We start from the raw sequence: 22516 nt of genomic DNA, 5'->3' as shown, positions 1-22516 counted from the left end.
TATTGCTTTGTAGTTTTTATGCTTAATTAGAAGTGCTCATGGTATGACTTGGGTTACAGGCAGTAGCTCCCTGACATGTGAAAAAAAATCACATCTGCAGGCACAAACCAAATTACTTCTCCAGTGATAACATTTTTAATATGAAGTTGTGCAGACTTTATGAATACTTGGACACAGATGTACCTATAGACTGAGAGAGCAGTTATGAAAACTGTCCCTGGACACACAAAGAAATACTTTCTCACTTTGCTATTGTATCTTCTGAATAAGAAATGAAAATTGCATATGGCACATCTGATGTGCTGGCCACATATGATCTCCAAGTACTTTATAAGCACCGATTAATGAAATCTCCCCCCACTTCAGAAACTAGCAGAAATGTTCCTAGGAGTTACCAAGGCACAAGAAGTTACAGAAAAGTGCTTACACAACTATTGAGGACAAGACAAACTATGAATCTAGCCTTTATAGCATGGGAACTTTATGTGGAGTAATAATTCTGTTGAAAAGCAACACAGTAATTCTAGATTGCCACAGCCTGGTTGTTTTCAGTTCCTCAGCTAGCTCCTAGCACCTTTTCAGCCTGTATCGTGAAGTCTTTGTTCACACACTCAAGAATAAAGGGCTCTCTATCTCTGCAAGTTACTCCAGTGAAGCTGAAATAACAGCTGCTTTAGTAAGGCCACAGCAATTTGACTAGGCCTAGGAGACACATCTGAAGACGGCTCTCAAAGCCCAGAGTTCACAAACTCCCTCTTCCTTACATGGCTTCTGGATGAAAATTGAAACAATTTTCAAATAAGGAAGGAGAAAAGACCCTACGCACCTGTTTTTTCAAAAGGCAGTTTCTTTCTCCACCAAAGAACTCGGTCAGTCCAGGCTGGGGTTCTGCACTTATCACTTGTATCGTAAGCCTCTGAGCCAACGTCGTATTTATATGTTGGTCCAAAATTGATAGTCCCTTCATGGAAGTCTTTAAAAATCTATGAAGAGAAATAACATCTCTTTGATTAAGTCACAGATGAGGTAGGTGACATTGTAATCTATCAATTTCCTTGTGAACAAACAACATCCTGACTTTTAAACAAATGGCTACATTCATGTACTATAAACGAATGTCTGAAAATGTGTCTTTTTCTTTCTCTCATGGAATTAGAACAAGCCAACATGCAGGTATTCAAAAAAATAACAACTTTAAAACATAAGCAAATGAGACGTGCTGCCTTACTTTTCCACTGGATTTTTGCTGTTGCAGTTGATCAAATTCCAGAAGCGTTTTCCAATCTTGACGTTTGAGAAAATAAAAGACTTCCTCATATGTCAGATCAATGCGATAGTTAAAATCACCACACCAGAAGACATAGTCATGTGAGAACACATTCCGTCCCTAGTTTATAGTTAAATAACATGGTTAATGTTATTTATGTTAAATCACGTTCAAGAAAAACAATTTTTAAAGTGAAATGTACAACTCAGTCTCTCTGGATTACTACAAACTGAACCACATACTTATCATATTCTACGTATTAAAATTCGTCTCAGAAAGGACTAGTTACTTCACTTTTGCATCCTACTGAGATGAATTTTGTAAACAAGAGTATCAGATTCTGCCCCCTGTTTTCTGAAGGTATGTCTAAACTGGGACATCAGTTTTAAATTCACAGTTTAGCTATCATGAATATACATAAAAAAATCTGTTTGTTTTCCTAGCACATTTCACATGTATATATTTATTTATTCTAAATAAAACACAAAATGTGCTTGCTACATGGACCAAGGCATATTCAGCAACAAAGATCTTAATTAAAAACAAACTCCAAATTTGATTTTAGGTGCACATGCCATAGTTTTGAAAATGTACTAGAATAAAGTATTAATAAAAATTCACTCCAGTCCTAAGTTTACCATCCTGTTTTATATCCAGTCATTTTCTTTCAATCTATAAACCTCCTAAAACCCGGGGATTCCTAAAGGAAACGTTTCAGAGCTGTAGCTGTCATAGCACTAGAGGGCACTCTTTATATGTATTATACACACGAGGTACATTTAGCTATTGTAAGGGCAGAGGACATAAAACAGTTAATGAGGGATTACAAGGAAAAACTACCATAAGCACAACTTTATGACCATGTAGAACAGATATTCTATGCAGGACTTCCAAACTGTCAGTATTGTTTCTTACATAAAACACAACTAATTAATATGCTGCATGTGCCAGGACTCTAAACCTTGCAAACCACAGGGAGTTAAAATTTTATGCTTTGCAACCTAAATGCCCTTCTCTACTGACTACCCAGAATACACAAACTGGTCCATTCCCTCCCTGGTTTAGGACCTCTCCCAAGGGGTCTAGAAAAGAAAACACTGTGGAAATGACAGCAACCAACATTAAGGGAGGCAAAGAAGCACATCCCATGGGTTAACTGATGGCCTGAGGAGGTAAGTGTGAAATAAAACACTAGAGTCATCGATTTGACACCATTCAGAGGAAAAATTATCCATACAGACCAAAAGTGTCTACTTGCCACACTGCAAAATGCCAGCAGTTCCTTGACAGCGACATACTCCAGAGGATGAAATGAAGAGAATGGAGTGTACCCCTATCAGTGACCCAGAACTCGTCCACCATACCCAAGCAGGAGCAGCTAAAGCACCGATGCACTGAGCTGCACGGATGGTCTGTTAGGAACCCCTACTAACTAGTGCCAGCAAGAGCTCCCAATACCAGGCTCTCTGCCTCTACCAGTCACCTAGATATCATCCACGAGGCCTTACAAATGTCAGTTAAGCCTCACTGTCCTGAAAGATCAGCTTGATAACTCTCCAAAGGCCAGGACTTTCCAAGCACTGCAGCACCTGTGTTTTTTGAGAGGTGTAAAACTTTTGTAAAGGGAGTGCCATATTGGGTGCTAAGACAGCAAAGACAGCATAAGACCAACATTCACAATGTAAGGATACAGCCTTTACCTCCCATGTTTTCAGCATATGTACACTGACTCTTACCATTGGGAAGCTGAGTTTCTGCGTGATTTCTTTATAGTCTTCGTTCCTCTCCTTCACTTGAGTCTGCCCAGCAGTTAAGTGACTGCATATAAAGCAGAAACTGGTACTGTAGAACTGAAAACGAATGCTCACTGCCCCTTTATTTCCAGCCTTTCCTCCCATTCCTGTCTTCACAGTGTCTATTGCCACATCCCTGTATAAAAAAGGGAGGGGGGGAGAGAGAGAGAGAGGAGAGGAGAGTAAATGGCTGCAGGGACAAACATTCAATTAACTTTTACTACAACAGCACTACAACAGCAAGTTAAAGCCTGTTTACAGTACGATGTCCCTTCCCTCCATGAACTGAGAGCTGAACGGAAAGCTTTCTGATGTTTGGCACAACTTTCAGACTGTGACGTTTTTTGATGATGTTCATGTACTTAAGTTTCAAATAAAGTATAATATAATAGCCTAGAAATAAAACTACTTGAAATTATATTACCCAACCCTCTTCTCAAACAATACAGCAAAATATTATTTCTGAAATTGTGGGTTGGAACTTCTGCAAGATATACATTTCAAGTTTATCTTTATCAGGATCTTAGTGACATTAACTAATTTTACCATCACATTCCCCTTTACAATTTTGACCAGATGGGAATCCATTTTCAGACAGTTAACAATTCAACTGGTGTACCTACGTGTTGAAACCCAACTTTACAGCTGGTGCCACATTTTTCAGTCAATTAAAAAGCAGCAGATCAAAACCCATAATTTGCTAAATCAGATACAATAAAATCAGTGATTATTGGATACAACTGTTTATACCTAACTCCTAAGATGAGTTCTGTTTTGATGACAAATTGCTTAGGTCTTCCACGTTGCTAATTACACAGTACTTCACTGTCATGATTAGCATACACTTAGACTCTTTACTGGAGAAAGGTGACCTGCTTGGCAAAGCAGGCCACCTGCTTGTAGGATAATTTCTCTCAGACAGACAGCCTACTTGAAGAATAAACCATGCCTGTCTGATCAGATAAGCAAATGATGAGATCACAGTTGTAAATCAACCCCAGCACCATGTATACGTTCTTCCCATTGAGAAAATTTTACTTTCCAGATAGAAGTCAAGTAGCTCTAGACTAGAGTATTACTGGCTTTAAGCAAGGGGCAGGGGGAAAAACCCTAAGTCATTGCTGTCAGGCATTGACTGATGATTGAATGATGCAAGATGTTACAGGCTCTTTGTGCTTTCTTTGTTTTCATCTTTTTCCCCCCATCTTTTGTATCTCTTTTCCCTGTCTTTTCTACCCTCCTTTCTCTTTTTCCTCTTTATTTTCCTGTCTTTCCTGACTGCAGAAAACCACCAGAAGACACCCTCAGGGAGGCAAAAGAGGACCATGAAGATTTTCTATGAAAAGTTGGGTTTCGAGTGCTCTGGAAGAAGCAAGTGTTCAGTCTTTTCACTCTAAGGAGTTCTCCCTTCCTGCTGCCTGCCTATCCAATTGCTGACTGATATTTATCTGACTTCCATTCATGGCAAAGGTTACGTTGAGATAACCCACTGTACGTTCAACTGCTTGTATCTCCCCAGTCCTTTCAGTGCTGTATAAACTCCTGCCATTCTCTCATTTTAATTCTCTACTCTCCAACTTCTGCCTGAATCTCTTCAATCTCTGTAAGTACAGAAGCTTTTTTTTTGCACTTCTGATCATTTTTGTTTTCCTTTTCCGGACATGAAAGAGCTACAGAACCACACAGGTTAGGTTTGATTACACTCACAATGTAGCAATTGAAGAAATTTGAAGAAATTGAAGAAATATAACTGTGAATGCAGCCATGCAAGACCATTAGGTTTACCAGGATGGCATTACCCTACCTAGCCTACAGCAAGCACTTGCTGTTGCACAAGCTCTGCACTGATCTTTTCCGTAGATATGAGATTAGTGGGAAGAGAGGGCATCTCTTGAAATTTTAATCACAAAATGCAGTGCTCCTAATGTGGAATGGAAAGCGCTGTTTAGATCACTCTAGACTTCAGGACAGATAGATGCCTTAGGACAGATCTGGCTAATTACTCATTTCCTACCAATTCTCAGTTAGTGAATAATTCTTGCCCGTGGCAAAGGCATTTTATGCACAAATCCCTGTGGCTTGGTACTCTTACCTTTCCTCTTCAATAAAAATGAGAATCTTCTAGGGGCAAGAGGAGTTTGGTCAGGCTCCAGGGACATCAGTGCTAGCAAGCTGAGGACAAGCATCTCTGCACCCTTCTAAGTAGGCACACAGTTCTGTTTCATGTGAACTCTGGTAGAGACAAACACTTAATGGGCTCTTGTAGCTCTCAATTCTGTAACATGTCAGCCGGCAAAATTAGCTCTCTCCCTTCACCGCCTCTTTCCACCTTTTCCATCATTCTTTTCAAGTCTGGAAGCAGACTTGTTTCTGCACAGAAGCAATAAGGAGAGGGCTAGAAAGTAAAAGCTTGCTCTTCAGGCAGAAACAGGCACGTACCTTCACCTGATGCTCAGAACACTCTTGGGTCAGGTCATTCTTTTCCCAAAGAAGACAGTAAACCCTAAGTGCACACCTAGAGCATGCCCAGCCAAACATACTACCTGGAAACAAGTCTCTCCCACACTGGAATTTGGGTCTGTACAATTCTTGTCAAGCTGAAAAGTCACTTCTGCCCTCTTAGGCCAAATTGCAACAGCAGACATTAGTGAAGATGCAGACTTCATTAATTATTTTTTATTACCTGATGAAGGGGACATGAAAGGGCCGTACGAAGATGAAAAGACAAACACCAACAAGTTGTGCTGATGTCAGCTGAATGTAGCGATGAGTCCTGGAAATTGCCTTTTGAAGCTGTTCTCCCCACATCTTTTTGTTCGTTGTACTGGAACAAACAAAAAATCATTTAATGGAATCAAAAGAAACCACGTACAATCAATGAAATGAGCAGATTAACTGTACTCTAGGTTTTACAGACAACCCATTAGGCTCTACACATGCTGACTCCGGAGCTGGAAGTGCTGTAGGATGTATGTCAGAGACAGCTCATGGATCACAACCTACTGTATATGCTGGCATGCCAAGCTCAGGCTTTGCCTTTAGCTCCTTGAGCAATAATTTTCACAAATACAATTAGCCACAGGGACATTTTGTTCATTTTAGAATTCCCACACGAATGTCAATTATGTTTAGAGTCACCAAGCACATTTTTCCAATACTAGACAGGGGTCTAAGGGCAAGTGTTAAAACAATGTCAAACATCAGAATCCTTTTCTGCCAACGCAAAGATTTAAAAGACTTAAAAACCAGCATGCCCTACTATATGGAGGCTGAAATAGCACTTCCAGCACAGTCCCAGTGCCATTTGTTAAACATATTTCTAGCTATGATAACATGCAACAGACTTGGAAGGAAGTATTCTGTGTACCTGACCAGACAAAGCGCAACTCCGGAGGCTTTTGTTGGATGGTTCTTTTGAAGAACAGGGGGCTTTTTTTTTTTCTTTTTTTTTTTTTAACCTACCTGGCATTCACAATATTCCCTGCACTTAATTCAACCATCTCTTCAAATCCAACTGCAAATATGTCAGGAGGGCTGCTCTCATCATCTGTTGAGAAGGGGGAAAAGTCACACAAGAGTTACTATTTTGTTGTTTCTTCTAATGACTTGTTTTCTAATTTCTGTCAGAGATCATTCCTGTAGTTCTATCTTGTGTATTCCCTGCCAAGCTTATACATATTCATTGCTCCTTTAATCTAATCTCACAAACAACCCCTGCAGTTCCTCTGAATTTTTTTTGCTGCCTTTCTCCCACCAGTTGGTCTCCATCTCTCTCTCGCAGGAAGCGGTTCAGAACGGAGCATTATATTGTAGCAGTGTTAAGATGAGAAAATATTCACTGTTCTTTCTCCCTCACCCCACACATACCAAAGACCCAACATCTCACCACCCACCATTTTTCACCCACTTTTCACCTAACTTACTTATCCTTTTCCTTTTCTTTTTTGACACTGATTCCTAAGTAACTGAACTTACTGCCCATGCCCCAGTATGTCCCTTCCCTCTCAATGTATTTAGTAAATTTATCTGTGATTTTAAGGAAGCCTTCAAAGTTTCTCCTTATTTTCCTGGGTTAGGTCACTCTAGAGAACAGTCTGCCTTCCCTGGCCCAAATGTGTGGATATTGCCACGTAAAACACCAAAGATGAAATGCTCTCATATAATAGTATGAAGCATATCTGTTGACACATCAGGTCTGTCCATTGCTTGATGGGTTGTGGGATGTTTTGTTTGGTTTAGATTTTGTTTGTTTAAACAGCCATACGCCCAAGATAACAGTAACTTAATTCAACATGAACACGTGAGTGGTAGAAAACCATAGGAACTGAAGTCAGACCAGCCTCAGAAAATAAGACCCGAAAGGGAAGTATAATATACGACTACTCTGTACAGGTACGAGTATCAAACTAGCAGATGCCAGCTAGCCTTGCTTATTGGCTTAACACTGGCTTAATGTAACACTGTCATGTTAACTACTTACTTCCCATTAATAATTTTGGGCATCTGTTTGTGAACACTTAACTATTTATGCATGAACTGCATTGACATTACCACGAATGCAACCATTTGCACAGTCATACCCTAACTCTGCCTTCTTAGCTTCAGATAAAGACCAAGGAGATATTATTCTGAGGGCGCTTAAGTACATACTCCCACTCAAAATGAAGAACCCAGGATGGAGAAATTAAGGAATAAAAAAGACCACAGGATGAAAAATAATCAGATACACCCCATGATGGCATGAAAGAGATCTCTGAATTCTGACCTGCTGTAGGTTATAGACCCACAAATTGTTCTGACTGTAAGCAGCCCTCCACACACCACTCCACTGCAGAGGGAAGGCTGAACAAGTCCAAGTGGAGCTGAATACATCCCTTAGAGTTGACAGAAAATGCCATCCTAGATGATGTCTTGACTTTCTAAGGACCAGCTGGTCCAATTTGGTGTCCCAACTTGCTGTTCCTATAAATGCAAGTATTTCTTGTGCATTTTGACTTTGAAGTTGTTATGTATGTTCATCTGATTCGTGTCAGTATGGAACATTTCTTCCCTTTCCTCCCAGTGTCCCAGTCTCTCCCTCATTATAGTCAAATTATCAAATCTTCAGAAATATTCCTCAAATCCATAAGCCTATTTGCTTTTGTTATTCCGAACTCTTATTTCTAACAGTTACAACCTTTTTTTTCTTCTTTGTGGTTGATTTAGCGCTGCTATAGGTGTGACTGTCCCTGTGAATGGCCTGTGAGGAATGTTTTAACTACTCGTGAAGTGTCAATAAGACAGCTATTTGTGTTTGTATGTTCTTTCTTTGAAGTCTCTGATGTCTGGGGGTTTCAGAACAACTGCTAACAACTAGTGACTGTTATGGCTTCTGAATGGGACACTATGCAAGCCCCTGATATCTGGCCAGGTGGCCAGGAGATTAAGGAGAAGAAAAAAGAAGCTGAATGATGGCTAGGAGACAAAACTTGCAGGGGACGCTGTGTAAGCTTTTGACATGCTGCCAAGGAGTACAAAGGGGAAGGACAGGAAAAAAACTTGGAGAGGAAGACTACGAGCCTTCAGCATGAAAGACCCCTAGAGACCCCCAGGGGACCACCGGAGACTGATGCGCATGCTCCAGTAGGAGGGACTGGACCCCGGAAGCTAATTATAATAACCTATTTTTTTTTAGAAGTAGTAATGAATATGTATTAGTCTAGGAGCATAAAAATCAGCTACTTGATGTAACTGGTGTGCGTCCTGGTGGAGCGGAGACTCCTGGTGCACCCAGTGCTGTTTGCTTACCTCTATTCCTTTAATAAATTATAAACTTTGATTATAATCCTATTTTGAAGACTGAGCCATTTATAACAAAGTCTTACCCTGAAATTCAGAAACTCCGGAGAGCTTAGGAGAATCCAGCAGCCAGTCTGTCAGCTCGCTGGTACCAAGGATGTTGCTTCGAAACTGCTTCCCTCCGTTCACGTTCCAGGTCCCCATGGCAACACGAACACGCTTGAAGCTTGTGAATTCGAACTGACGCTCTGACATGGCCTTCAAAATACTCGGAGTTACTGATGGAAGAGGGGAGAGAGAAAAAGGGCATGTAAAACAAAAATGTGCTGCAAAAGGAAAGGAAGGATACAGCCAGCAGTGACATGTAAGTCACTGTGAAGTAATTACATTACCCTAGCGGCAACAACGCAAAAGCTAAAGACTGACTCCAGTGGCAATGGCAGTAACTCTAAGATAATTGGGGCTGATGCCATCAATTCCTCTTCTGGAAACCAGGCACCCTATCAAAGCAGTTGTATCTGTGAAAGGTGGGTCACTCACTTTTAGTATGTTTTCCAGCACTTCTTCCAGCAGTGACCTAACAAATTATTTTTCCTCCCTTAGCCTTATCAGTTTGGCCTACAGAGATTGAGCATGCCACAGCTTATGACTTAAATCCAAGCCGTAAGAAATTTAGAGCGGGGGTAAAGGTGAAGAGTAGCAGAGTCTCACATCACATCTTCAAAACTAGCACTGTCATGGCTCTCTAGCCTGGTCAGAAGTCCTTAAAGTCGTTTATTTTATTTTTATTTTCTCAAAAGGATGCAATTGCTTATATCTGACAGACAAAAACAGACACAAAGAAAACTGGAGGGTTTACACTGGCCTTACCCAGCAGCGCAGTGTGGTCCATAAGCATTTTGCCTTTGTCTGCATATTCCTCACTGAAGAAGTCACCCATGAGTAGCAGCTTGATGGCTTCCTGCTTTACTGCATCAAAAAAATTTGACTGAATGGTACGAGACACAGACCGGGCTCCATCCTTGAGTTTCCCAACCTACATCAGACCAAGAGCAACAGCACAAGTGACAATGTAGAGTAAATCAGATGTTTTTCCTTACAGTCACTTCTGAGGGAACAGCTTTGCCAGTTTTCTTTACCTTGTGCTTTCCCTCAAGGGCACGGCTGCCAGTAAACACTCTGCTCAGATTATGACCGTTGAGAGTCCACATTGCTTTGTACGATTCCACAAAGCGCTCAACTATAGATTTAGAGTTCAATCCCAGGCTCTCTAATTGAGTAAGCAGGACCTAGATTTGGTGCAGAAAAACAAAAACAAAATGTTTTTTTTTTAATATGTTTTTGCTTTTTATTCTCAGTTTAAGTATTCCAGCCAACATCATTCTGTAACACAGAGCTGGCAAGAAAGACTTGTGTCACTGAGGCTTGTGCCCCCTTTCTTGTCTTCCCTGTGGAACTGACAACTTACACAGCATGGGGCATCAAGAAAGGTCCTGTGACAAACTCACCTCCAGTGCAACGAAGGACTGTACACTGTTAGTACGATCCAGGCAGTCCAAACAATTCATTCGAAAAGTCCCTGTCTGCAGACTTCAGTAACCAAACAAAAGAGGAGAGAGGGGAAAAAAAAAAAAAAAGGTATATTTTTAAAAATAGCATCTAATCACGAGTTGATTGAACAAGATCATCAAGTGTTCAGCCTGATTATTCCCACCCACAATTTCACAGTGCAAGCACAGTGTATTCCATTACATATCTTGACTACGTCTGCAACACAGTGTCAGCAAATGCACGTACTGGCAATTTTCCACATTCTAAACAATGCAGATGCATTTCAGATAAATAATCTATTTAGCACCAAGACTACACTTTATCTCAAGATTATATTTCAAGATTGTCATTTATGTTCACGGTCCAAACACAATGATGAACCAGGGAAGGCCAGGAGGGGTGATGCTGCCTGGCTATGCTTAGACACAGAGGCAGGGTACACTCACCGTGGACTTACATTCTCGCCCTTTGCGAAGATGCCGAAGTCTTCCCAGTGCAACTTCAGTTGAGGCCTCAGTAAATTTTCCAGTTTTTCAGCTTTCCCACCTTTTGCAAATTGGTGGTAGTCAAAGTTTATCATGGGAGTGTCTGCTGCATGGGAAGAGGCCCATAGCAGTTTCTGTTTAAAAATTGAAAGAAGAACACATCCTGCTCAAGCCACAGCATAAGGACTGATGCCAGCATGCTTTTCATTGTTGGTAAACTCCGACAGTTTACCACAGTTTTAGTTTTGACAAGTTCGCAAGTTAGAAATACCAGATATGGAAACAGCAGTGAAAATTCCCTATTTGTTTTCTTTCTGAAAGTAAACTGGTTTGCTAGACCCCAAATTTCCTGCAAGGGAACTCGAACTGTAGCTGCAAAGTTTGCCTCAGAACTGCTGCTGCCTGTGCCCTGGCTGGTGGCAGCCCTGCAGCAGTGGCCTACTACCTCTGTACAAAAACAGTGGTGATCTGGGCGAACTCAGGACAAGGGCCCTGATAGGAAGGATGTCCAGAGCTTCTTAAGGTATGTGAACATAACCATGCACAGGTTTATTTTGTAACCGTTCCTTAAGTGCCAAGACATGAGAAAATGTGGCCCTAGATTTAGGTGGAGTGTGACTGGGGAGGAAATAAGAGAGAAATTATGTCCCAAGAAACATATTATAAAATTTTGTGGTAAACCACAAAAGTGAAAGAAGAGACATAAATAGCCTCATTATTTCATCTCCTATTTCTATGATCTCACATGCATTTCCGTAATCACCACAAATTTCATTAATGTATCTGTAACAGATACAACAATAATACATCCTGCTCTTCGTGGCAAAGCCAGTGAGAATTGTTATATTAACTCTAACTATATAAACCTTTGTCTATGCTCTTCCCATCTGCATGTTCTCATCTCAAGAGATGGATCCTTTTTCCACTTAGACCACTAAGACCAAAAACCACTCTGATATTATGTTAAGAGTGTAGGCAGCAGTTACACCAGTATAATTGTATCAAGTTATCCCTTTAACCTTCCCTCCAGAAACAAATCTAAAGGTGTTGTGTGATGTTCGGAGAGGAAAATGTAAAATATATTTTATTACACTTTACAAAAGTGAAAACACTTTTGGAATTTGTTTTGTTTCTGTCAACACCCCAACTCACTGCTAGAGCCACTGGCAATGCATTTACCCTCAGTGTAAATCATGGTGTACACTACAGCAGTGCTTTTACTGCAAACATAATTACATCTGTTATGGGTGATGCTTGTGAGAAGAACAGCATTACTGGGAACACTATTGATGTCTGGCCTGGTAACAGTTGATTTGTGTAACAACTGAAGTTAAGCTGGGGATTTCCAATTTTTTCATTTGCTTCTGTCGCATAACCTAATGGTAGTGCAGGCATTCTGAGCATGTGAACTCAGTAGCACTGTCAGTAATTGCAAGAATATTTTGATATTTGGAACCAACTCATATAAGGCATGTTAAGATTGCAGCAACCTTTGGGAGAAGAGTAAAAAATACAAGCATACAAGGGAAGATGGGGAAACAAAGAAATAAACTAATGACAGGAAAGAAGAAAAGTTTTAATTCCTGGTGATTTCCCTATAATTTATTTACTTTTAAACTAAGCTGTTTAAAATCAAACTAAAAAATAAATATGCTTTCTAATAATTCATTCATTAAATCACAAAGGTAAAGAAAAGACTATGAGTTGGTCAGATTCAGTTGGTGCAAATCTTCACTTCCCAATGAAGTCAATCTAACCCTTTTCATCCAAGAAAGTGCTTTCTTTTTTTTTTTTTTTTAAAGTATAAAGTTTAACAATTTTTTATTGATTTTTATTTTTAAAGATCTTTATTTAAAGGAAATGAATGAATGCAAGGTGTTTACTCCAGAAATGTCCTATTTCTGACTTAATTTCAGGCTGTATGATACTGACCAGAACACTGTTTTTAAGAACTAAAATATCTGATAAAATATTGGTATTAAATTTACAAGCAATGCCAGGTTTGTATCCTTATAGTTATTTCAACGTTTTACTTATCATCTCTTACCACTAAATTCCAATGTTTTTCCAAAATAAACTATAACAACTATTTTAAAGAGAACAAAACCAATAGGCTATCGAGGCTTAGCTGCATCAAGCAGAAATTCAGTAAAAAGCTGAAATCAGAAGCTAGGACCCGACTTCATTTCTGTACCTTCCTCACTGGCTCACTAACTTCAGCCACTGTCTGTGGCCGTATTCCATACAGGGGGCACCTTGATTGAGTCATTTTTCAGTGGGGAAGCTGGTGATTCCTACTCGCTCTTTCAGAAGAGGAGGAAATGGTCACACAGAAAAACTGCCATTAAAATGCTCCTTGTGTCAAGTACATTGTTCCAACAGAGAGATAAAATAATCAGTAACTATAACTTAACAAAAATTTTCATTTTGCGTAATTTCACAGAGTAAACATTTGAACTCAGAACTGTTGTATCAGTCTTTACCAATGATAAATAAATGTAACACTTACTATAGGTGTGTACTTACAAACATCCTTCATATTATTCTTTGTAAGATATACTCCAAAGTATCTAGGTCTGACTTCTAAAGCAATTAGGCACTTAGGAGGCAGACTGCCATCAGCCTCCAGGCAGATGCAGGCAGCTGTGCACTTGCACAAATCCTACTGAGTGAAAATCCCTAGCTTCAAGCACACGTTAGTTTTAAAAATCTGGCCATCCTGCACTAAAATTCAGTGCAGCTTTAATTCTACAATGCCTGACATCCTGAAAAGACAACACAGATGCTTTCAGGTATTAGTTGTGCCTAGGGACATTTATGGAGAAGGAAAACCTCTCTCAATATAAACCAGGCTGTGACTTCGTGCTGTGGCAGTTAATTCCCATCACAACCAGTACTAGAGAGCTGTTTGCCATTACAATCAGAGCTTCTTCTTAGTAAAGTAGGGTCAGGGACTGGCCACAAAGCAGTTCAGAGAATCATCGAATCATAACCTCCAAGATCACTTGGTCCAACCACCCCCCTACCACCAATGTCACCCACTAAACCATGTCCCTAAGCACCATGTCCAACCTCTCCTTGAACAGCCCGAGGGACGGTGACACCACCACCTCCCTGGGCAACCCATCCCAGTGCTAGTTCTGACAATCCCATGAGGCACCTGACTACAGCTCACTGCATTGGTGTCTACATACTATGACAAAGCTGACCACAATTCATTTTTCCAAATGTGCACTACTTCTTAGGACATTTAGGGCTTTGTTTGTTTGTTTATTAAAAAAAAAAAAAAAAAAGTCTGGCTGAAGAGAGTGTCTACAAACATATGAGGAAATAAGCAAGAAGAAAATGCTGGAAATCAAGCCCCTGAGACTATGAAGCATCATTCTCCTGTATCTAATATCTAGTAAAGAGAGAACATAATTTCTTCAGATGTAGTATTCATCATGTACTTGTCCAGAAAGGGAACAGAACACGGAGGCTCCAGAAGTCAGCAGTTTAACAAAAATAAGTAAATAAATAAAAATTGCTTTTACCTTGAAAGCTCTGTTAAGCACCTCCTCTCCTCCTCTGCTTCCCAACAGGTTAACAATCACTTGTTTTCCATACTGCTCTTTCAGAAGCATCATATGCCTACAGCAAAAGTAACCACAGTAAGTACAGAACATACAGAGCAAAACTATGGAACATTGCCTGCTACCTTTTGCAAACCACAGAACTGGAGATCGCTGGTTGTTCCATCTAGCAGGTTTCAGCCACAGCAGCTATAGACATCCTCCTCAGTTTCCTTGCAATCAATTATTCAAGTGCAAGTTGTGCAAGTATGAAATGAAGGAACACGCTATTTTGTGCTATAAATAAAGAAGCGTCTTAGAAAGCAGGCCCCAGATCTTTTATGTCACTGTTAGCTTTGATACTGTCCTTGTGTGCACCTACCTCTTGGCTCTCAGCCTGGAGGCTGCACAGGAAAGACAACCAGAGAGGAAAACATGTTACAACAGGGATTGTCCTGCATCTTAGAGATGAGCCAACAAAGAGCCAGTGGCAGCAATGAGGTCTAGGACTCCAGTGTAATGGACAGAGAGGCGTGAACATCTCATAGGTGACAGGGCTCAAGTATTTCTGAGCTACTGCAACCCTGAAATAGTCACTCGCAGCTTACTTTTAATTATGGAGGAATGTTATTAAACGGAAGTACTGCTACAGTGGATCAGACCAAACGTCCCTTTAGCCAAGTGGCCTGGTCCAGATCCTTCAGGACAAACACAAACAGGAAAAGCATAAAGTGATATTTCGTCTAGCATGTATCGCCAGCCTGACACTTAGAGACTCCCAAGTCAAGAGCTTTTAGCCAGATACAGAGGCACCCATTCTCTCCTCAGCACATTCTTTTCAATTTTGTATGCATGTGCTACAGGAGCTGTGCTAGTTTATTAATAAACAATTAGATCTTAAAGACATCTTATGCCACATACTACCACCACACCGATACTTAAGAGGAAGATGGATAAGAATAGACAAGAAAAATAAAATATCCCACACAAATAAAAAGCTATTGTATACTGCAAAGTGACAATGAGTGGCCAAGTGTCAGAAAGTCAGCAAGCACGCATGTTATAGCATGTGTCTTTAAATCCCATAACCAGAAATAAGCCACAAAAAAACATGGAAATAGAGAAATTAAAGAAAAAGTTAGCAGCACATGTTTCAAGAAACATGGAAAATGTATTCTCTGGTCTTGTTTGTGCTTCTGGTTCTGCAGCCAGTTCTCTGCATGCCAGCTCCTCCTATACATTTGCACACATCGGATCACACCATAAGATCGTGTTTCTCCACTTACGTTATTTCTGAAGAACAAACCTGCTGACACTCAGGTCATCTGCTTGAGTACTATGAGAAGAACTCCCCAAGGGTTTATCAGGAAGAGGGGATGAAAAAAGATCCACTAACAAGATTGCCATTCCCCTCTCACAGTGCCTTCTCAACACATTAACCTATCAGATGGAAAATCTAACAGGCTAAACCCACTCCAACACACTGCAGCAGGCTGTTAAGTCTCGGTGCCTGTTTCCATATAAGTAGTTGCTTGTTCTTTGTCCATTTCCAAAGGACTGTCTTTTGCAGTTCTGTAAGCAGAGAGATTCTTAACTTCACCTAAACTATAGGCTTTTCTGTGTACAGGGAGAAGAAAGAATAGTGTGAGCTGATCCTCACGTTCATGTTTCTTAGAAGAAACTCATTCACCAGTTGCACTGAGGTCATGGAGATCAAATACTCTGAGCTAAATGGCATTACAGAGTTGTTCCTTGCTAAGGTACTCCCAGTTTGTTGGGAAGCACAAAGAAGACACTAACAAGTCACTGCTTTCTTCTTACATGGATTATCTCTGCTGTGGAATGCAACCCTCTAAGATGAAGATTCAGGAAACTGGCAAAGCAACTTAACATGGCACCAGATGACAGCAAGATCACTAGCCTCAAACACATTTGAATTCAATAGGATTTATGAGTCTTAAAAGAGCTTTCAGAACCCGGACTAAGTCCCTTTGGAGCAGGGACTGCTATGGTACGTAGACCATTTAGATTCCAGTCCCTGTCTGGGGTCCTTCTGTGCTGCAAAACTATTAGCAGTTCCTAAGATCATGTTTGGTAAAAGTTGCAGTACATGGAGTCATGGAATTAAGAGGACTCATCTAAAAGCACTTTTTAGCTTGGACGTAAGATCTCATTTGCCAAAACCAGAACAAAACAGAAATGAACCACATGACCTGGCACTTAAAAGCTGAAATATTCCAAGAGGCCAAATCCTTCAGGCAATGTTTTCACTGATGTCCATGGGAGTTTGTCCTTAAAGGACAGCATTTCAGTCAGATATTCCAAGAAATCATGCTGACAGATGGATTTTTTACTGTTTCCAGCTGCCACGCAGTCTTAATGGCTTAAGGTTTACAAGCCAGTCTCTGGGTAAAGCAGACCATCAGCATGACAGCATCATGCAACACTGGTTAGAGAATAACATGCTGTTATTTCTGTGTAGCAGTGCAACAGTGAAAAGCAAATCCTGAATGGTTTGGAAGCAGTGTTTAATTTTTAATTGCCTGGCTTACAGAGGTAAAGAAGAACACATGCTCTGCATGCTGTAAGTGTAAATTCACATTTGTTGAAATGTTACAAAGGGTTACACAGGCCTTTCTTTTTCATACCACCCAGCATTTCTCAGGTTTCTCAGAAAGAAGGTAGGAGACCAGATTGTTTCAATTAGCATTGAAGGAGGAAAAGAAAACGCATAAAAATAAGTCAGTAAATAAAGTAAATCCACGTAATCCTGCAACACCTGGGAGATTGGCTACATCATATAAGGGATGTTTCACACCTCTGAGGATTTACTAGGAAGGCATGAAGTTGTGGAATCTTGGTTAAATACCAGGTTGCTGTGTTATTGCCAAAGTTGAATGAAGCTTACCTGTCAAAGGCAGGAGCATTAGCTTCCAGGCCTCTGTTAAGCCTTAGATGATGAGAACCCACCTAAATAATGGAAAGAAAGAAGAGAAATTTGCTGAAGTCCTAAATCACTAGATGTCTCCCTTTTTCCTTCAGAGAAAACATTTCTTTAACAGCACCAGATACCCCTAACAGACTCCATACACCCACACACATAATATACTTAACACAAAAGCCACAGCTTTTATTAGACAACATTTACAGTTGCAAGTGAAAACAGGATTATTATTAAGCAAAGGGATATCTACACATCTTTTTTATGGCCAAATAAATCATATCCCCTTGCCAACTTTCTCTAGCAAATATCCCACACTGTATCACACGAATATGCTGTGTGCCCAGCACTCTTCCTGCCCTTCAGTCACCAGACAAGGCTACAGTTATGCCATTTGCTTGGACTGTGTGTACTGAATTATTTCATTGTTCTGTTATTTACAGAAGCTAAAAATTATTGGAACAGTCCTTTGAAAACTTGATGGTTAAAATCACGTACCATCAATCTACACTGCTAATTGTTTTTAAGATCATGTATTGTTTCCTGTACGCCATCATCTTTCTTTATTTTTCATGAGGTTGGTTTATGCAATTCTTCACCACCAGATTCACCACCAGTGCCAGCGCACTCACACCCAAGGAGTAAGAGTTACTAGTATTCACCAACATAAATGAAAGCTGCATATTCTAGTCCAGATTAAGCAAAAATGCAGATCATGTCCTTGCTAAAAAGTTGAAAATTCTGTTTAACCGAAGATGCTGCACACAAGCCAAAAATATTTGGGGAAAAAACTCTCTGACTTCATAACATAGAGAACAACAGTCCTGGATACAGCTACTAGATTGGAAGGAAGCATGCACAGTCACAGGGACACACCTCCTTTATAAAAAAGTATTGCCCTGGATGGTGCTAACAGAGGGAACACAGATCTTCTAGTCATCTTTTGTACTAAATCCAGTAGTCCTGAATGGTTCTAAAGTGCTAGATTTAACGATAAAAAAAAGTATCAAATGATCTTTGAAGAATCTAAAGGAAAAAAAAGTTATATAACATCTTCTCTCCACTAACACATATGCACACATGTGCGTACTCAGTCTAGTTGCTCATCCCTCTGCTCAGAGAACATGAAGCATGCTAGGATGACTCTTATTTGCTACAGTTGATGCATTTATCTCCTGATGAAACACTACAGCTTTGCCTTGCAGAAGATCAGATCATTACTGTATGATCAAAATCTAGCAAACACACCATCCAAACATTATACTTTACTTGAAGTTAAAGTACTCCTGGTATTGATAGAGACTCCGATTTTATTCTGCAGGTCAGTATCACGAAATAGCAGAATGTTCCTGCTAACCAGGCGTTTCAGAATGAAAGGTTATTCCAAATCAAATAAAAAAATACTATAAAGGCATTGCTGTAACCTGCAGTTTAGGACATCAAGACACAGTCCCTGACATAGACTTTCCTGCAGAGGCACACAAACACATGAAAATGTTAAACCTCAATAACTATAGCTATTTGCCTGTTGGTGTTTGTTTCTTTGTTTTCTTTTTTTTTTTTTCCTTGTTTACCTAAGCATGAATAATTTCTTACAAAGTAAACCTAAAATGAAGCAGTTCAGCATTTTCAAAGAATGAGCTCTGCATCTTATTTTAAAAAGTACATAAATTTTATGGAACTTCTAAATTATAAGTAGCAAGAGAGGTAAGCAACGTAGGCTTTTTGATTTAGTTGTTTACCTGAAGCCCTGGTTGCTCCCAGAACAGTGGAACAGAACCTCTGATCTGCACAAAGGAAGAGACGTCATCATCCAAGTAAATTGTCTGAAAAAGATGAAACAAATGGAAGGAGTTCTCCAGTTAGAGCTATCAGTCTTTGTCTCCTTCATCAAGTGACAGCTTAAGACACTGAACACGAAGGGTAAAAAAAGTAAACGGTGTATCTCACTGTATCCCCTTACCGCTCAGCCGCTTTTCCATAGTCTCACACACAGTGGAACAAAGCACACCGTATTTGCTTTCATGTCATCACAGCAGATTCAATTCACTACTCACCAGAAATAAGAGAGAATTTAAAACACCACTGCTGGCAATGTGGAAGGAATCTTTCAGCCACGATGAAGATGGATTTGATCTACCGGTGAAGAGACTCGGGAAGACCAGGACATAGTCTCCCTCTGTCTCCCTCAAAAAATTGAACTGCAAAATGTCATTGCTCCTTGTGACCGGTGATGGGTAATGTCAGGTGTGGGATAAGCTTATCCCTTGCTTTATTTACTATTTCTTATTTCACTGCATGTCCTGCATGTCAGAGTGCCCAAACAAATCTCAGTGAAACCAGCAGCTTCGCCACTCCCATCCCGAGATCCAGCGAACAGTATGTGATCTATTTCTCTTCAACAAGGTTTCTAGTGAGAGGCTCCAAACTCTCCATTTTATTCCCAGACCAGACTTCAACCTCTCCCTTTATATTTTTTTTATGATCACAGCTAACAAACTGATTTCTAATCAAATTCATATGAAGTACAAAGACAATTTCCCCTTTACCTTCCCCCTCTGCCACCCCCAAGCAAAGCACTGCATTATATGTTAACTTAGCACAAAAGGTACTATCTTCAGACAGGGCATAACCACAGAGCAACTGTGCAAAGCCTGGCTCTCTCTCCTGGCCTATACTTAGCAGTGGAATCCTGGCTGTTTTCCACAGGCGACACACGATACGCATCCCTGTTATCTCCTACATCGCAGCGAGTCTTCTGCAGCCCCGGCGAGGCATGGTATCCATACAGGTCACCCAGGTAGCTGCTTCTCTAACTGCATCATATCATTTAGCACAACAGCTGCCAGCTGGCTGGTATCCCCCAAAAATAGAAAAGAACATGAAAATGGGCTCCCATACCACTTTACTGGGGCTTGTGCTTTGGGATTTGCCACTAGGTGTTCTGGTTGGGTGGCTCAAGAAAAACGAGGTTCATTTACCTGAACCTCAACCTTGATGTTACCCCCAACGTACAATTTTTAAAGCTACACATATGAAAAGAAGTATGTACTTACATTAGAGAGGTAGGTATTTAAATATTTAAATATCCTGCCACCAGTTTTATCTAATTATCTTCACAGTATTTTTGCAGAGCACTCACAATTGCCCCGATTTCACTAAGATGAAAGGTTTAAGTGGCTTTGCCAAGAACACAGTGTTCAAATGACAGGTAGCCCAGATGTACTGCAAAATTTTATGTTTTTCACCTCACACCAAGGAATTAAGAACCCTTCTATGTTGCATCTCATCCTCCTACAACTCCTAGAAGAGAGGGCAGGTGCTTCACATTAATTTGTTGCTGACAGAAGCTTCCTTGCGAGGCCTACCTCACAGCTTCAGAAATATGGGTCTAAAACACACTCTCATGGCAAAATTTTTTTAAATTTGCCTGTACCTGAATGCAAGAACTAATTACCATGGCAACACTCTTCCTTTGCATTTCTGTGCTCAGAAGAGACAACAGAATCAAAATCCTGGAATATCCGGAGCTGGAAGAGACCCACAAGGACTATCAAGGCCAGCTCCTGGCTCCATGACCATCCTGCAGGACTGCTGGAGGAGCGAGCAGGCCCACCTTCTTCCTCTTCATTTCCTCACTGAGACAGGCCGTCACAAGGTGAGTCAGTGACTTCTGAACACTGAATCATCATTTCACGCACAGTCACGGACCCTCAGGAGACAACTCTAAGGTAAAGTAAATTTGTGCCATTCCGCTGACAGCCCCAGCATTTTCCTGACTCATACTAAGCAAGGATCTGGTCTTGAATCTACACAAAGACCAGATAAGACTGGCTCACTTCAAAATTTGACAATAATCACCTTAGTGATGAGTTGAAACAAAATCTTAACACTTGACGATGAAGACTAAAGGCAAAGCTTCACAGGAAGTACAATCTGGCCACTCAAACAGCTTACCACAGAGGTTCAGTTTCCTTACAATCTTCTGGAGTATCCTGGTTTCCATAACTAACTGAAAACTTGACAGCTCAAATATCTCTTTGGCCATCTCTTTTTAAAGTCTCAGCTGCAAATTCTCTAGACCTACTGATTAAAATAACAAGAATTCTAATTTTAATACCTGAAGTTTAACATCTTCCTGGGCTATATTTTAATGGCAAGTATTTCATCACAGTTTATAGACCGTGAGTACATCTCCTGCCTTCTTTATGCCAAATGCAGAAGAAAAATACTGACCAAACATTTCTGCTTTTCCGCATTAATAGAATTTATATTCTGCTCATAGTTCCATTTACCAGTGATTCAACATTGTCAGATATAACAGATGTTTGTTTCTATTATTATTCACGTTTTCTGTTCACTGTTTCTCGCCCATTACCTCTTCTGTTTTCTGCTCTATTAAGCTGTCCATTGGAGAACTAAAAAAAAATTATTCAAACTACGTGTGAATCATTTCTGTCACGTAAAAACACGATGCCCACAACCTAATGTGAATGATGGAGGTCCTCTGTCAGGATGAGGTCTAATATAGAACTCCCCTATGATGATAAGGCATTTGTTAAAAAGTGAGATATTTACGCACATTAACATGTAGCTTTTAGCAATTCAGGTGAGGTTTTTGAACTGGGAGCATGGCCTCTTCAGTACAGATCACTCACAAGAAAATTCTCCATATTAACACTTTTTTTTTTTTTTTTTTTTTTTTTTTTTACAGGGCTCCTCATTCTTTTCTCTGGAGCAATTCTGTGGTCTTCCACAATTCTCTCACCTCATTCTTGTGACCCAGATGAATCCAAAGTTATTTTCTTCAAAGCTGCTAGTGAGTTGGAAAAAGACCTAGTATTTTTTTAATGAGTGGGAGGGTAACACTATTTTTGCAAGTCATTTCTTCCTAAACAGACTGTAAACATTTTATCAGGCATTACAACTGCGCAAACCTTCCCTGAATTTCAGCAATATCCATTGTCCTTCATTCACCACTACAAGGAACATGACCCCTGATCCTGACACTGCGTTCTGCTATGCACACCCCTTGACCCTAACAATAACAGTGGCAAGAACCACCCCACCAGCAGACGTCCTAACTGAGCAGGTTCAAAGACCAAGACTAAGGAGGCTTCCCAGTTCAGGAACAGACACTGTCTTAACAC

General features: G+C 40.3%; 1 protein-coding gene across 6 annotated transcripts in view; it reads right to left on the bottom strand.

Annotated features, from left to right (window-relative positions):
• SYNJ2 (synaptojanin 2) overlaps positions 1-22516 on the bottom strand; it is a 70926-nt gene that overhangs the window by 17600 nt on the left and 30810 nt on the right. For 3 of the 6 annotated variants that reach the window (XM_068677188.1, XM_068677186.1, XM_068677191.1), the window contains 14 exons: positions 19109-19192; positions 17334-17395; positions 17059-17094; positions 14408-14504; positions 10836-11008; positions 10347-10428; positions 9978-10127; positions 9709-9874; positions 8925-9116; positions 6523-6607; positions 5744-5884; positions 3004-3196; positions 1229-1387; positions 827-983 (listed from right to left, as the gene is read on the bottom strand). In XM_068677188.1, the coding sequence (XP_068533289.1) occupies positions 827-983; positions 1229-1387; positions 3004-3196; positions 5744-5884; positions 6523-6607; positions 8925-9116; positions 9709-9874; positions 9978-10127; positions 10347-10428; positions 10836-11008; positions 14408-14504; positions 17059-17094; positions 17334-17395; positions 19109-19192 (1777 nt within the window). Of the gene's footprint in view, positions 1-826; positions 984-1228; positions 1388-3003; positions 3197-5743; positions 5885-6522; positions 6608-8924; positions 9117-9708; positions 9875-9977; positions 10128-10346; positions 10429-10835; positions 11009-14407; positions 14505-17058; positions 17095-17333; positions 17396-19108; positions 19193-19423; positions 19756-22516 lie in introns of those variants that run through there. The other 3 variants (XM_068677189.1, XM_068677192.1, XM_068677190.1) reach the window with 3 other exon arrangements.

This window comes from Anas acuta, chromosome 3, assembly GCF_963932015.1.
Source record: "Anas acuta chromosome 3, bAnaAcu1.1, whole genome shotgun sequence".
Taxonomy (NCBI): Eukaryota; Metazoa; Chordata; class Aves; order Anseriformes; family Anatidae; genus Anas; species Anas acuta.
The sequence above is the reverse complement of the archived record's forward strand: the minus strand, read 5'-3'. Positions and strand labels throughout refer to the sequence as shown.